The 17,678-nt window shown below is 44.2% G+C and overlaps 1 protein-coding gene across 1 annotated transcript in view; it reads right to left on the bottom strand.

Moving 5' to 3' along the window:
* The window catches only part of LOC121620033 (potassium voltage-gated channel subfamily KQT member 4), a 45,322-nt gene extending 28,254 nt beyond the window's left edge, over window positions 1-17,068 (bottom strand). The window contains exon 1 of the mRNA XM_041955971.1: window positions 16,767-17,068. Coding sequence (XP_041811905.1) covers window positions 16,767-17,068 — 302 coding nt within the window. The remainder of the gene's footprint in view (window positions 1-16,766) is intronic.
* Window positions 17,069-17,678: the final 610 nt, after the last annotated feature.

Below are 17,678 nucleotides of genomic sequence, written 5' to 3'. Positions count from 1 at the left end.
CAGCCCCCTTTATAACATGATACAGGCTTATCAGCTTTAGTAAATTTTACAGTTTATATCAACATATTATACATTGTTATATCAATATCAAGTTAAATAATAATTAATCGATAAATATTTAAGTTTTTAATAACATGAATTTTGCATTTATTTCTTTTCCTTTTCCTTTTTCTCTCATGTTCTGATGTATTTATGTCTTAAACATAGTTAATGTAGCCATTTTTTGTATTCTGGTGAAAAGTTACAAGCTCACAACAAGTAAACAAGGATATGATACATCATGTATCACCTCTGACCCGTTCTCAAAGCACCCACTTTAGGAACCACTGTGAGAGAGTACAGCTGAGAATCAGACAGGAAACGTTAGGTCACAGAGAGAGAAAGGTGGATGCAGCCACAGACCCTGTGTCCACACGGCACATGGCCGACACCACCAAGCCACAGTGACGCTCTAAGAAGTGTTCAAGTATTAAAGTGAATATCTGCCTCTATCAGCGGGTCAGCTTTTACTAACACAGACTTCCTCAGTGATCTGTGCCTTCACCTAACTGCCACACAAACATTAACTATTAATATCTAGTCTGACTCTTCTCGTTGTCCATCCATCCATTATCTTCCACTTATCCTTTGCAAGGTCACGGGCTTGGGAGCCAATCCCAGCAGACCTTGATGTTGGGTCCATAGTTTGCTAGAGCCCAAGATGTTGTCTTTAAATGTCCTGTTTTGCCTGAGAAGAATATGTGTGTGTAATCAAACTTATCAAAGTATAGGAATATGACCCAAATATCCATAACCATCAGTCCAAAACCTAAAGACATCCTGTTTACAACTGTAGGGGGACTAAGGGCAAGTAAGGACGACAAACCACATTTTTTGTACCTGACAGTGGTCACATAGACATGAGGGTGCACAAACTATACAACTGATCTCAGAAGAGTTGAACTGATTACAAGATTATTGGAGATCACAATAGTCGACAAAAACATGAAGTTCAGTGAGCCTCCCCTTCATCTCTTGAGTCCACACAATCCGTGGAACGTCAGGCCCCATCTTCGCCCTCTTTGTAGCCATAATGGTTGCTTTGTTAAGGGCTCTTTCCTTGTGTGCTCTGATTAGATTCTGCTCTGCGATGATCAAATGAAACATGTTTGAAAACTGATGTAGAAACTGTGGACTCGTCTCAGAGCTGTTACAACTAGGATCTGTCGTGACAGCTGCAAGATCAGATTTCGTGCTGATCTATCCCTAGATTTCCAACCATGACGTCACATATGCAACACGTATTAGCTCCGTCCTTCACACATTTCCAATCCTGACCAGTCCCGCTTCAGAATCTCAACGTTTTGCCTGTCCAGCTTTGTTGACTTGCTCAGATCGTGTTTATTTGGTCATATTCCCTTGATTTTTGTGCTTCTACCATGAATAGGTAGGCTTCGTAGTTATATGGTTTCTTTTTTTTTGTCTTTTTTAATTGCATTTGTTGATGAGTCTGCACAGGGCGTTTTATTTTGAAAATTGACCAGGTTCTTTAAACCTGGAAGTCTGACTTCCTGTCTGCGTCCTGATGCGTCGTCCGTCAAAAATAGACTCAGCGCGTATTCTCCATAGATACGCTTCTAGGACGCTTCTGAAATGCTGATGTTAGGTACCCAAGGCTCTAAGAAAGCCAGCAGATATTTGTATTGGAGAAGCTGGATCTAGAGAATTTTTGCATTAAAAAGATCCAAAACAATTACCAGTAATCAAAAAAATTGCAGATTAATTTCTCCTTGATTGACTAATCAACTAATTGATTAATCGTTGCAGCTATAATAGACAGCATGTATTTTACTCTATAATGAGCAGGAAATGCAAATATAGATATAGTGGATCAATTTTGCAAAAGAATTTGGACAAGCAAAGTGAAGTTGTACTGAACTATATAGTGAATCAGGGATGATTTTGGACACATACGCTCTTTAACCAGTGTCTATTTAGTTGTACAATCAACACATGTACCTTCTTAAAATAACACAGCAAACCATCTCCACAGTTCTACCACTGTTGTAAGCTGGTAACCACGGCAGCGACCACATGACCCCAAGGCTGGAGTTCCCTCTTTGATGCCTCACTCGCTATAGAGGTGGTGACTGAGGACCTGAAGTCGGCCTCGTATCTGTCTGTTAGCGTTATCTTTGCTGTGATTGAAGTCAAACACTGGTACCCAGGTCACATCGCGTGGGGGGGCTGCACTGTGTTACTCCTCAGTCCCGTGTCAGTGCTGCTATCCATCCCTGTCAATAAATGTTTGTGTCTCTGTGTGTCTTTGTGTGACTGTCAGTGTCTTTATGTTGTGTGTAATTTTAAGACAGAGCCCAGAGCTGTGTGAAAAAGACTTACATCACCCTCCAGCGAAGCCCTGCAAACACAAACACACCACACACTCGCAGTGACGGAGCCATTTTCAACACCCACTTCCTGAGCTGCCCCTACAGCCACAAACGAAACAGGTTGACCAACACTGGAGCTGTTTTTTTTTCTGTTGTTGTTGTTTGATTTTTACTCCTTATACAGTGAGCAATCAGACTTGAACAATCCAAGAGAGTGGGCAAAAGAGCACAACTAACAGAGGATGTATTTTTTGTGGGATAAAGGGTACGCTCCTCGTGCACTGCTGCATCCGCTCACAGTAAATGCAACACTTTTATCAAATGAACTGCACTGAACTACATCACTCTGTAAAAACTGTTGACCCTTGTTCACTTATGGAGCACAGGAAGTATGTTTTCAACGCCTGGACTTTTGGGGCATAAATATCTCATCTATGCACAGTGTAGTGTTATTTTTTCCCCTCTGACACACATTCCCTTGTGGGCTAACAAAAACATGAAGCAGGATGAGGGGCATTCATTAAGTTTACACTTTCTGTCCTCAAACCAGCTCCCTCCTTCATGTTACTGGACTGGATGCTGAGACGGCAACGTTTGCTTTCAAGATATTTGTATCACAATGAACTGATTATGCAGAGCTTATGACTGAATTATGTTGAAATCAGGTTGTAAGTGTACCATTCTCCCCCTCAAACCCTCTCCTCAGACTACCATCACGTTTTCCTTTACTTGCACCAACTTTCCCATTCTCACCCACACTCACTCCTTTCTCCGCCTACTGTTTCCTTCTCCTTTCTTTAGTGTAGCTGAAGCAGAGCCAGGATCGGAGTGGACCACTTGTGGACCTCTCAGCCTCACCCTCTCCCCTCTTTAACTCATTACAACCAATTAGGTGACGGGCTAAGGAGGGGAAGGGTGGATGAGAGCGGAGAGATAATACTCCTCTGAATTATTCATCCCCTTACTGAATCTACCTCCACCCTGCTCCTGTTCTCTCGCTGCTCAGACCTCTTAGATCCCATTCTTGTTGTTACTCTCTCTACTATCCCGCCAGTCTCTCCCTTCACTCTGTCTTAGACTACATCCACACTAAAGGCCAGGGTATGCTTCAAACAACGTAGTTTGTGTCCAACCAGTGTTTTCCAAAAAAGCCAAAGTCAAAGGCGCTGCACTGGGTTTGACAGATAAAAGTGTCAGAAGCAGTTTCTGAATCAAAAAGAGAGCCTAAGAGAGAGGGTTCAAATCCTGCTTAGTTTCTCAAGTCCCCATACCTGACCTGTCGCTGCATGAGGCGTATTCGTTTCTCGAAAGTTAGAAAAACTGCCTGGTGCAGCCCCTCCAATTTTTAAATAACCATCTGACAACTAGACTGCATAGTGGACAAATCTGCAGACATCAGTTGTATAGTTTAGCCTGGACAAGACACGCTTTTGGTAAACAATGAACACGTTGGAAGTCAGACATGTTTATGGCTGTTCTGAACAGTCACACTCAAAAAGCCGTCACAGAGGGGAGCATGATGCGATAATCGCTTAAACGTGCGCACACTGTCTCTCTCCTGGAAGGCATTCATTGTGTTATGCTCGTTTGTACACACAAAAGTGAGAAATGGTTGTGTAACTGTGAAGGGAGAGCTTGAGAGAGCCAAAGTGAAACCTCGCTCCACACACCCGGTCCAGATGGTGTCATGAAAGTCACCGTTGTACAGATGTGGTAGAGTGGGTTTCAGACACTGTTAGACCATCCGGGAAACACTTTGTGTATAGCTAAAGTTTACTCTCTTCATTTCTGCCACCCGTCCACACTAAGCTGGCGTTTCTCACAACTGAAAACAGCTTTTTGAAAACACACTCCCCGAGGGGATAAATCTCAAAAACGGCAGCTATGCGTTTTAATGCAGACGAGGACAAAGCCTATTCAGACTGCAGCTGGCGCCTGCATGTCAGCAAAGTTAGGAAACCAACTTGTTGTCACCTTTAACCTACTATGTGATCAGTCATTTAAATGGCAGTAAAGCCAATCACACAATACAAGAGTTGTCATTATGATGCATTTCTGCTATTTTGTCAGACGATCCTAAACAGTGATTTGGTTGACCTCGTATGAGTCCTGTTCTATGCTTTTGTCTAAAATATCTGTATTTGAAAATAACTACATTGAGACTTTGGGTGTACTGAAACAGAGCATAAGTAGGCATAGAGAGCCCTACTTAGCGCTGGTATAAACGCACGTTGTCATGTGTAAGTGACTTTTTCAGATTATGTCTTAGTCTGCGTGATTGCTGTGCTTGAGTTTACAGTTACATTAAGTTTTCTTTACTACCGTCCTCAGTTTTATTGGCCTTGTCTGAAGTGCATTATGGGAGACAGGGCACTGCTCGGACGTCACAGGACACCACAAGGTCTGGCACCCGGGGTCAAAATGATTGATTGAGCGCTGATAAGTAGTGCTAAGAAGAGGCAGAGGAAGAGAGAGAGAGAACAGATATAGTGCATTAATAGATGTATAGACAGAAATAGGAGGGGCGGGCTACAAGGAAAAGAAGGAGAGACCACAAGGAGTGAAAATCAGTCAGACATATAGATAATGAGAAAAAATAGGGGACAAGAGACAGAAAGGGGTGGCTGAATAATGTATTGGACAGACGGGGGGACAGTGAGACGAGGAGAGCCAGAATGGAAAAGGGAGAGAGAGATGAGGTATCGTCTGTGAGGTCTCATCACACACTTGCTGACATTGCTTTAATCTCAGGGCCAAGAGAAGACCAGAGGGCCCATCGACACACATACACACACACATACACAACGTTGCAGGGTGAACATGGTTGCTGGCATGGAGGGACAGATTTACAGTGTGTTAGTGTGTGCAGAGCAGTGTTAGCAGCTGTTTTTGCAAATGGAGTAACAAAAATCCAAAAGCCCGGCAGGCCTCCTGCATGACATCATAACATACAAAAATGACGACAGTTTGATGTGGCAGGTTTATGTTTGTATTTCACACTTGGCCCTAACACATTTCTGTACTTTCTAGGAGAAAACATGTTTTGACATCAACTGAAACCATCAATAACCCCTCATTACATTATATATTATATTACATCTCTGTTGTAAAAATGGAGTGAGTTAGTGTGATGAGGCCAGAGCGGCAGCAGATGTGGAAGACTTACTACTCTCCTTATAGTGAAGCCTGTTGACAGTGGTAGTGAGCAACCACCATAGATAGAGAATAAGAAGAAGAGAACAAATATAGGTATGAGCGGCATAGGAGAGAGACGGAACGGAAGTAAAGAGAGGGGAGAAAAACAGACAAGCAGGTGCAGCTAAGAGGAAAAGAACGCACACGGTTCTGATGGAAACAGACTGAGATAAGAGAGCAGAGAGGCACATGACAGCAACAGGAACTGAAAAAATATCTATCACACAGCAGCGGAGGAAATGACACTGTGTTGAAGTGAAAGAACTGTGCGACTAAAACGGTATTTAGATCAGGTGGGCACAGAACGCAGGAAAAAAAACAATCTCACAAGAGTGGCATGCAGCCTGCGTAATTAAGGCTCCGTCGTTAACATTTGATTATTGTTTATGCTCTGCCCACAATGCCAGTGGCCAGGCATTTACACACACACACATACACACACACACACACACACACACACACACACACACACACACACACACACACACACACACGCATGCAATCTCCATAAACCTACGCATGCATGAATGCACACACATTTTGCAAATGTGCACACACCAATCAAGACCTTTTCTTACAGCATGCACACTCAGCCACATGAGCAATGACACACATACACACACACATGTATATATACTGAAGATACACACATTGCAAAGCGCTTTCTGCAGGCAAGGCAGACCTTATAAATACTGTCCTACATTGTGATTTTGTTTGAGCTCTGTCTCCATGGTGCTGCTTCCTCACATGTTTATAGTGACTGCCGTTATAAATTAAAATGATCTTAACAACACTTAAGATGGGCCTTGCATGCGGGCGCAGCCAGGCAGGGACAACAGGAGAAAGACACAAAGACCTGGGCTATCCCAGGATCTAGAGAGACAAGAGACAGACAACAAGCAGAGAGAGCAGGAAGAGGACTGGGAGGGAGAAAGAAGGAGCAGGGTTTGCTCCAAACGGAAAGCAAGATGTAAAGCACCTCTTGACAAAGCTATTCTGAAAAACCTGAGGATGTTTCAGCAGATCACATCAGGTGTGCATGCACAGTCATGCAGCCTGAAAGCTATATCACCAGCGCTCACGTGCCTGATGGGCTAAAGTTACAAACACGTGGACGGAGAATAAAATCTAACACCAGAACAATAACCAGCCGGAGAGACGCCGTCTGATATTCAGAAGCTCTTCGAAGTTGGGCCTAAACACATCAGTGAGACCGGCCCACCTCTGCAGGGACAAACACCCATGATCAGTCTTCACTCACAACAAATTCAGTTCAGTTTTAGTTAAACATTGATGTAACTTGCAAACTTACATCGCAACAACAGTTTAGATGTGCATGTCTACTTTGTTTTCACATCTAAGAAGCTCGGTGACCTGAGCTGACCTGAAACTCCCTACCAACAATTAGGGTTGTGCAATACGGCAACATACACAAACCAGGAGACTATCGATTTTATGACTGTGAGCAATTTTGCTACAGTAAAACACTAATCCAGAAAAGCTCTCCATTTAACGTGTCTGGGTATATTAGGCCATTGTGGGCAAAGCTGCAAATCAATGAGCAGGGCCAATTTATGACCCATTGATTTGTTGGGCATTTTATTTGCTGGATTAGCTAAAACCAGACAGACAGTTTCTCAATTGATTTCCATAAAATATACAACGTCACAATATATATTTATCTGAAGATATAAAATAACATCCTGTTACAGGATTTCACATCGGCCATATCACTCCTCCTGACATATAATTTCAGCTGCTAATTACTTGAACCTGATATTGTCTCTGGAGCCTTCTTTAAAAACAACATTTCCTGTTGCTCTTGATCACATATCCTCAGTCTCGCATCAACAGCTACACTCGTCACCTCTCAGTTCATCATCACTGATCTCTCAATGTCGCACAACTGTGGTCATGTAGACCAGCGGATGAGATAAGAAGGAGCGGCCTCTCCCACATTAGTATGAACTACCATGTTAATTCCTTATCAGCGCTTAGCTGCAGAGGTGGTTTCCGCATTATTCAGCATCTGCTAATAATCAGCGGTGTGCAGGTGCAGCCTCTCACCAGGGTCAGGCCTTAAGTGTGCAGCTGAGAGATAATGGTAAGGCTAAAGCTATTGATTTATGCTCTGCCTGCCTTATGGTCTTCACTGCCGCTGGCGACACGCAGACACTGCTTTCTAAGCACTCTTCATCACACACAAACCACCTTGATGAACACTTAACCCGTTCACTGATACTCTCTGTCACCGAACAGAAAAGTGAGACGTGGGTGTGAATCATCGGGGCTCAGTAAGCGGCTTGTGGACACTGGAGGAAATCATTTTAACTTTGAGTGGAAACTCACATACTGAGCCGGCAGGGATGGTTACTGTACAGAGGGTGACAGTGTCCCCGAGCTGAGGACAGCTCTGCCTTTGTATACAAACAAGATTTAACAGAGGCGTAGAACTGCGTAACATTTACAGAGGGTGACATTACAGAGCAGCTTCCCCATGAGTTGTGACACAATATAATTCCAGTCAAAAGAGAGTCAGTCTTTACTGGCAGGGCCGTCCATCGTCACCAAAGTCCTAATTGTCCTGTTTTACCTAACTGCTGGGTTGCAGGGCTTTGACAGTCCAGTGTAACACTGATTTAAAGCAGGGCAGTGTGAGAACCGAAGTGGCGGCTGCACAGTAACGTGTTTCAAGTGAAAGCTCCAAATGCAGCCGGGGCAGAGGAGGTGTTGAGTGAAATTTAGCAGTGAAATGGAGAGAAGGTAATATTGATCGATCAACACCAATCAGGCCTGAACGTCTTGTCTGGCAATAGCTCTCTTTTCGGCCATATATTGCCATATGGTGCAAACGCAATTCTTTTCAACGAGGAAGAAAAAAACAATGCTTGAAATGGCAGGTGGATTTTTTCCTGACATTTTTGTGACCTGCGAGTGCGAAAAAAGTGAGCCCAGGGTTTAGCTTAGTCTTACTCTTTTTTACTTTTTTGTTTAAAACTGTGCTAGTTGACAATTTGCTCAACCTCCTCAGCATCGCTGTACACACAGAAATGTGTCAGCAGTTAAGAGGAGTTTGAACAATACAGTCTCCTGAGAACACAGGGGACACACTGGCAAAAGGCCCAGAAAATTAACAAAAAACCCCCCACCTACAGCATTTGGTTTAAATGAATGACTGCTACAAGAAAATGACACAACAATTTGTCAGTATTTGCCACTCCTGTAGTCTACGGACTCGCCACCTCTGCAGAAATCGCCCATGCTATATATTGCAGAGAGATGGAGAGATATAATAATAAGATATACAGTTGAGGGAGCCAGGAGGCTGCCTCTGGATTTTCCTGGCTGTGAAAGTAGATGTGGAGCGTTCAGAGGGTCTTGACTAGCCAAAATAAACTCTCAGCATTTCCCTCCGACCCTTGCGGCCAAATGCCACAATATTCCTGGCCTGCTTCAGCAACAGTAACATTACATAAACACAGATTACTGGAGATTAGGGGGTGTCAAAACCCCCACTGATCACCTATCTGCAGGGGAATCAAACAGAGCCATTTTATGTGGCTCAAGGTCCCTGCGGAGTGTGTGTCTTTTTGCATGTCCACTCCGCGTCCAGTAAATAAACAACAGTAGTTTGCTTTGCCCCCTCATGATCGTTGTGCGTGTGGATGTGTGTGTGTGCATGTCCTGTTCCTGAGTGAAAGCGAGGGCTGGATATTGGGGGAGAAACCTGATTCCTGGTTGGCCTTTCCAGGACAGACAGTCCCCTCCCCGGGGAGACACATTTTGCCCCGAAAGGAGAAATTAATACAGCAACTAACCTCGGCTCTCTTTCCGACTCACTCCTATTCTCCTCTCGCTCTGTCTTTCCCTCCGTGCACACACGAAGCTCACTCGTCCCTCCTTTGAAGGACGATAAGACAATGAACACCTCCAAAACAGGGGTGTTCTCCTTACATTTCAATCCACTGTTTCTGCACATACTGTATACTCCTGATGTACAGTTCCCCCTTTTTCTCACCAAGCACCTGCCCCGCTGAAGTGCCCTTGGGCAAGACACTGGATCCCGACCAGCTCCAGGGCAGCTGCTGTGGCAGGGGACAAGCGGAAAGAGAATTTTCCAACGGGGATCAATAGAGTATCACATTATTATCATTCATCCTTAGCATCCAAAATCAAGCTCCCTCCCGCTCCTTCCTTCTTCTGCTTGTCCTCTGCGTCACACTTCGGTGTTAGCGCGTTGCGGAAAAAGAAAGCCACAGTTTCTGGGGGATTGACAAGGCCGGCAAAGCAGTTGCTGACAGGCCACCGAGAGACATCAGGACACATTACATGAGACCACACACACACACACAGGCCAGGTGCAAGACGGGAGGAAAGACCTTAAAACTGATGAAAAAGCATCTGGATAACGTGTAGGCATTCACATCTAATGTCATTAAGTAAGTTAAACATGCCCTTAAACAGAGAAATCTCTCCCAAACTCTCATCTTTTACTATGAGCAGGAAGACAATGAACATGGTTTTACCCCTATAAACGTCTCTTATACTATTGTCTTATATCCTGATGAACTGCTGTCCCCAATGAAAGGCATCTAGACTCAAAAATGACCTTGTGTCTGTCTCCAAAGTGTTGCCTTTAAAATCTCAAGAACACAAATCAGCCAAAATCATCTTCTCTGTGCTCCTGACCAATCCAGTCGATCAAGTGGATTACAGGGCAGTACAGCAAATGAGAGATGACATTCCCACTCAGGGCGAAAGGGAAGGAGGGAATGATGGGAGGAGGGAGAGAGAGAGAGACGGAAGAACAAAAGCGTTTGGGCCATAAAGGACTCTTAATGGAGCAGAATTTACACAACCTGCTGAGGTGAACAGATAAAAAAAAAAACAACCAGCAGCGGGAAATGAACAACAAGCACTTCCAATGTGCAGTCCTGAGCAGGTTAAAAACCCCACACAGAGCACCGAGTGGCTTTCTGCCTTCGCTGCTTTATGGTGCCACTTCCCTCTCAACTCCACCATTCTTCCTCTCTCACTTAGTCATCAATAAAAACACATTCATGTGCTGACTAAAAAAGCAAACAGCAAAACAAAAAGCTATTTTGTGATTTTCATTACTTTGACCATTAATAATAAAAAAACACTGAGCGCCTCAGTGGTTTTTGGAGGATGCCAGAGGCGAGAGGGAGTGATTTTAGTAGATTTTGCGTTGCGTGGTGGAAAACCTGGAAAAGCAGACCAGACTGTTTCAGTGACCCAGGTGAGGAAGTAGATTAGCTGGCTCGGACAGGGTTCAGAGGGAGGGAAAACTGCAAGGATAGACAGATACAGTAGAGGGAACACATTTAATCAACAAGCTGTCCGGGCTAAATGAGTTTAATAATGTCAGAAAGGCAATTCACCTTTAATGAAAAGCTTGCCAGCCGCATTCTGTGTACAGCACTGTTAGCACAAAAGACGTGTGAAGAATTAACCATCTATTTCAAAGGTTCTTCGACCAAACCGTCAGCGGAGAGGTTAGACGCATGCGAGCGGGTATCTCCCTCCACATCTGTAAATAATGTGTCTTTAGACTCAAGCTTTCATAAACAGACACCATCACTGATGCTGGTGCCATAAAAGGTTAAAGTGAAGGCATTCCCGCACGCCACAGACGCTGAAGGGTCGACCTGGTAAAGACTGAGCCAACATAAGATGTTTACTTTGGAAATTTGTGAGGCTGCTGTTTAAGGTCGAGGGCAGGGCTTTCCCTGTTGCGCCCAACTTCTCTCGAAAAGTTGGTGTCCTCTTCCCGGTTCTTGCAGCATCAGTCAGATCCTTCCTCCTTAGTAAACTCTGCAAGTAGCAAGTAGCCAAGAATGGAACGTGTTCACGTGCAAATTATAAAGCCCTTGTGGTAATTACGACAGGAGCAAAAGAGGAAGTCAGGCGACGTTGTTATAGAGCGACAAACCGAGCGTAGGGAGGAGATGGATGGATAGAGCGGTCAAGAAAACTTTAGACTTTTACACACGGGATCGCACTGGTTTCTCTTAACCATAACCACAATCGTTCACGAACCTTAACCACAACGACGATCCCCTAACCTTACAGGAGCACTTATTCTAACCCAAACTGTGATCATTCCTTGAACCAAAGTCGTTTTCATGCCTAAATCTAGCCTAACGTTAACCACGGGGTTGTCACATCATAAAACTGATTTATTTTACTGCAGTGATTTGTAGCGGTTTTTGGAAGGAACAGACAAATGCTGTCATCCTCTCGACATCTGCTGATGACGTCTCCAGCAGCGTCTATTACTTTTCTCAGGCATGACAAAGCTTGTTTTCACAGTCTGAATAGGATCAACCACGACTATTAAACTGATTTCGATGTGTTCAAATCATTCAGTTCATCTTTAAGTTGAGCAGAGCTGCCGGCAGACAGCTACATGATATTCTCAAGAATGAAATCCGCTAAACTCTCAATTAGCCTGTCAGGAATGTTCTCATGGAGACATTTTTCCTGAACCCGCTAATACAGATGATACTGCTCCGGCTCCAGTCTAAAAAAACTCCATGTTATAATTTTTCTCCACATCTCTGCTTCTCCTCTGTAAGACATCAATAATACATGACTGGTATATTTTCACCTTCCTTAGAACCAATCAATCACTCTGGCTGGTCAGTGCTCGCTCTTGACTGCTTTTCCTGTCCATCCACATGCAATATTACCAGAATTTCAGGCTGGGCTACTGGGGAATGCTGTACCAGGCCAGAGAATAAGATGGAGCATGGGGACGACTTCTTGGACTTCCACAGTTCTGGCATTAGTTGGCATCATGTAGTATTACCTAACCTGGGACTAGTGGCCTCACGGGTTAAACTGGGCTTTCCAGGACTCAGTGCCAGCACATAGACATAACCTATTAAAAAGTAAATCTCTGGCAGGCAAATGTTTGTACCAAAATAGTCGTGTAATAAAAACTATGCTGAGAGTCTCTGCCGCGTTTTGGTGTCATTTACAGGTGCAGTGCTTCTGTCCTCTACTCTTCACACACACACACACACATGCACACACACACAGGGACAGGGACTTAATGGTGCATTCGGGTGTGCCTTGTAAAATGTGACATCTATATTGCTTTGTGTGGCAAAGTGGCAAGGTAAATTACGCAGTGACACTAAATTATGAATCCAACTATAGCCAAGGGATAACCCACAATACTTTGCCTCTGACTGGCTAGTACTTGTCACCTTGATTGGTTGGTTGGTTAGGTTGTGGCATGAGGAGTGACGACTGGTCAGGGTTAGGGTAAGAATAACAGGTAAGGCAATTAATGGTAGAATAAGGCAGGTCACACCTTCGCCACAGTAGTTTCATAAATGTGCAGGAACTTCATGGTGCATTCAGGTGCACCTTGTAGCTTCTAGCTCAAATGCCCACAAAGGTTGGTTTAAATGAGAAACTTTCTATTTTTTCACCCTTACCTTTGTTGAAATACATAAACCTACATCCATCATTACTTTTTTGTTTTCTCACTACAGCATTGTTATAACAATTACATGCGATCAGCAAACTCAACCATATTGTTGTACAGCAGGCCTCAAAGCACCTCTGTGATCATTTTCAAGTTGCTTTACTGCAGCATTTTTAATAATTAAACACATCATCACAGACATACCTGTGCATTTTGGCAGGTTAAAAGTATTCTTGGCCGGTGGATTTATACCTCCTCCTACACAGCCACACACACACAAACAAACACACACACACACACACATAATAGATCCCAATTTAACTCCTGGGGAACCTGATTTTAGACTGGAGTTCCACGGCCCCATTGGACCTCCTGCTGGGATGAATTACTGTGGACAAAACAGGCGGGCTCATGTGATGGTCTATATGTGGCACTGCCTATGGTGGAAATGGGTCCAGGGTCAAAGGTGAGAGGAAACACTGACACTGATTCTTCTGAATGTTGTCAGTTATCTGCCAAGCTCAAAGGGCAGGTATACACACACCACACGTATAAACACACACACAGAGGAAAGGAACAGTTAGAGCCGTGCTCAGAAAATTAATTAATCTGCAAAAATTCAGATTTGTCTCTGGTTTATATCATTTTAAATTTGATATTATTTGGGTTTGAATCTGTTGGCTGGATAAGATAAGATATTTGAAAACGTCTCCTTCTCCTCTGGGAAACTGTATCACTACTTTTAACACTTTTCACAAACAAAACGATTCACAAAAAAAAAAATCTTGCAGATTAATCAATAAAGAAAATAATTTTTAGTTGCAGTCCGAACTAATAGCTCCTAAAAAATTGTGTTTTAATGTAGCTTTTACACATCAAGTACAATACGGTTGGGTACATATCTGCCCTACACAGGTTCTCAGAAATCTCCACACTTTCTTACAACCCAAACTTTCTTGCCGGGTTCGCTGGTGTTTGTATAAACTTTAACGGACTTCACCAGCGCAGACAAGCAGACCTTCCCTCCTGCTGACATTGGTTTCACTGCAGGTGAAGCAAAAAGAGGGGATTCAAAGGTGACAAAGAGGTCTTGAGCTTTTACTGTGAGTGAGTGAAAGGACCATAACCGGACATGCTCCACTTAACATTTCAAACGGTCCACGCACCATTTGAATGAGACGCCTGGGAGTACACAAGAACATGCAATGTCGTCTAAGCAACGGACCAGGTCGGCGAGCAGTGGAATTCTTCATACCCGGACGTTTTTCACAGATTCACAGATGTTCCCCAGGAACACTATTGTCTCTTTTAACAAGTTTCTGCCTCCTTCCCTTTTCTTGGTAGTGAAAACAAGGCTTTTAATTGAGTCTGTTCACTTAACTACTGCCAGGTTTCCAGGAGGAGAGGAGAAGAGAGGAGAGGAGACACACACTGCCAGCGCTGAATTAGCATACAGCTGTTGCATTTGCAGGAGAGGGGGTTTGAAGAAGCGTCTCATCCACAGGAGACAGTCAACATACAGATGTGAAACAGTTTACAATAATGTAACCTGAACCATTTAGAAGGCAGGATGTTAAAGCTACTCAAGACCTTTATCTGGTAGAGAAATCTGTCTCTTTGAGGATGCATGTTATGTGCAGCTGTGACAGCAACAAGGAGGGCTGAGGAGAGGCTGAGTGTGGTGGGACTTATGTGGGTGCCCATGGAGAGACATTACAGTGAAGAGGTACTTCACCCCATTTCCATACACACTCCAACACACACCTGCAAGTGGAGGCTCTCTTGAAGCAGCGCATCTGTTTCAGCATCCCCCATTACAATGCAGGATTAATTAAAGGATCAAGGGAAGTTAGCAAAGTGCCCCACACAGCAGCGTATGGCTCAATTTAATTACAATAGATCAACGCCGCCTTAATTGAGCATCAATGCAGTGAATTTTCCTCACACATGGTACAGCTCTCAGCATGGTGAGCACCTCAAATGTAATTAATCAAAACAAATGCACAGCTCAGGATGATACAGTATCATGGGAGTGATGCCCTCAGATAGACATATGTGCACCCAACATACATCACATCAAAGTGCAAGGATTTTAGAAAAGCCTTGTAATATATCAGTCTGAGGTGCATTTTGCAATGTGTTAAGACGGCAACATAAAGCAGGCCATCACAGAGGCGGCTCTCTTCTGAAGTCAGCCCAGCTCCGTCTTTGAGGCCGTGGCATCTGAAACATGATCACCTCAGAGCGCCCGCCCTGCCGTCTCTGACAGAGAAATAACAACAACGGCAGAGCTGCCATACACTCCGACACCCACTAATGTCAGGGAGAATGTCACCCGCTACTACCCTGCAAAGGCCATCGCTCTAAATGACAGGCACACAGGGCGGTGGCAGTACACGACATGTAGGTCTTTGTGTGTACTGCACAGGCGCGTCTGCATCTACCTGGAGGAAGGAAGAACCAGAGAGAAGTGAAGGAGGTATAGTCTGATCTGCGCTCACTAATGTGCTGACAGTATATGATGAGAGCACAAAGAGTCGTGGCTCCGCAGTGGGATTTCCCTCTGTTATAAACACATGATAGCATTGGCAGGGAGACTGCTGTACTTGTCTAAACAACGACACGGAAAGCACAGCGCGATCCAAGGAGCCCCCACACATGAAACTGACTGAACTTTGACTTTTAGCAGGACACTTATTCCTTTCATTCACACCACGCTATCTGATTATTTATTCACTTATTAAATCTGAAACAGGGGCAAATTCAACTAGAAGACAATTCAGTCCAGTTTGGTTTGGACAAATGAGCGCTGTATGTTCAGAGATTAGTCCTGAGCTGTTGGCCTAACAGAAGGGAACAGTTATCGCTACCAGCTGGCTCAATGTTTTCCAGTGTTTACATGTTGCATACATTATAGCGCGTATGGCACATGGTTACCTAGCCCATAGTTTCTGCAGTTCAGCAGGGGAGTTGCTTTTGATTGAGCTCCATGTTTACTGCATGTGTTTAATTGGTGAGATTATCCTTCGTCTGGTCAAAAAGCTGCCACGTGACAGGTTCAGAATGGGTTTATAAGTTTGTATGAATTATTTACTTCACCTGTCAGAAAAGTGCTGCCACAAACAAGTCGAGTCACAGTTGAATTTTTAACCACAGTTAAGCCCCCTCACATGAAAACACTGATGTTATTTTTTAACTTCCTGTCAAACCTTTCCAGTACATTATTCACACCTCTCCACCATTAAACTCATTAGTCAAGCAAAAAAAAAAGAAGAAGAAAAAATATACTGCAAAGTAAGTTATTTAAAAGTATGACTATCATCAGGCATCAAGCATGTTTACAAGGGGATTAAAAAAAAAATTCCAATTACCCCCTATGGATTTGGACAAATTCAATTTAATATCCAAGGTCCTCCTGATGATTTAATCAGACAGAGACAAGGGGAAATTGAACAGAGGACCCCGTGCTGTGATGATGTATGGCGTATGACCGTGCTAATTTCTGCATAAGCAACTCTGCTTGGTTAATTGGAAAATTCATCAGACGACCGCTGGCGTGTGCTGATCAAAGCACATGATTGGAAGCCAGCCTAATGCGGCCCATCTCTCAGCATGTGGCTTCACTCACTAACTTCATTAGACTTTAAAAAGTTAAAAGAAAGTAGAGGAAAATAGTCACATGTGAAGTTTAAATGTGCTTGATTTGGTCAGTAATGCATAAAAAACAATGATGATACACTTACATGAATGCGTGGTAGATGAATGCGCATCCTCTTGGTCTTTCCAGCACGTTGTACAGACAGTTTTGCAACTTTCTGAAGCGTTTGCTTGAGGCGGACGAGTTGGCCCGGGGTCCCGGCGGCCCGGGCAGCGGGGTGCCCAGCAGACCTGTGCGGTGAGACGGGTGTCCGCGCTCCGGGGTGGACGGCTCGCTCCTCTCCGTGTGGACCGCGGTGAGAGCCACGAACTCTACCCGCCTGTCGTCGTTGGGACCCGGGGGCACCAGCATTCTGATGCCGCCGTTGTTTGACGGACTTCCTAACATCTTCAGGCTGACGCGATGAAACTACAGATCTGACACTTCTCACTGGATCATCCGCGGGAGCGCACAGCAAAGTTTTGACCGAGTCATAGTCCGGTTTGCCTTGGCTTTAAAGTGGACTAAAATTAGTCTGAACGATCAAAACACGTGGATAAAAATCATCCCTGCTGTTCTTCAGTCTCGGTCTGATTGGTTAAGCTTTCAAAGTTATCTGTAAATCAAGTCACGGTCGCAAACGAAAAGATGCACAATACTGGGACAAGTGCGTCGCGCTGAAACGTGACCTTCAGCGATCATTGTTGAGAGGCAAATGTGAGAAGTGATCAGCGGGGTGCAGACGAGTAATAACACATGCACTGAGTCCGAGAAGACGCTCAGCTGCTAGCGACCTGCCATCAATTGATCTATGACCGTAAATACGCTTTAAACATGCAGTTATGAATCACTAAACAAGTCTACGAAGCAAGCGAGCGCAATGGTCATGCAGTGGATCTGTGTTCTCCAAAAGAAACTTCATCCAACTACAGGGAGCAGCATTCTTTCATTAAGTTCGTCTCAGCTGTTTCTGTAGTTTGAAGTGGGAGTGAGAGTCGTCACAGCCGCTATCATCCGC

Source organism: Chelmon rostratus, chromosome 16 (genome assembly GCF_017976325.1).
Source record: "Chelmon rostratus isolate fCheRos1 chromosome 16, fCheRos1.pri, whole genome shotgun sequence".
In the NCBI taxonomy this organism is placed as follows: domain Eukaryota; kingdom Metazoa; phylum Chordata; class Actinopteri; order Chaetodontiformes; family Chaetodontidae; genus Chelmon; species Chelmon rostratus.
The sequence above is the reverse complement of the archived record's forward strand: the minus strand, read 5'-3'. Positions and strand labels throughout refer to the sequence as shown.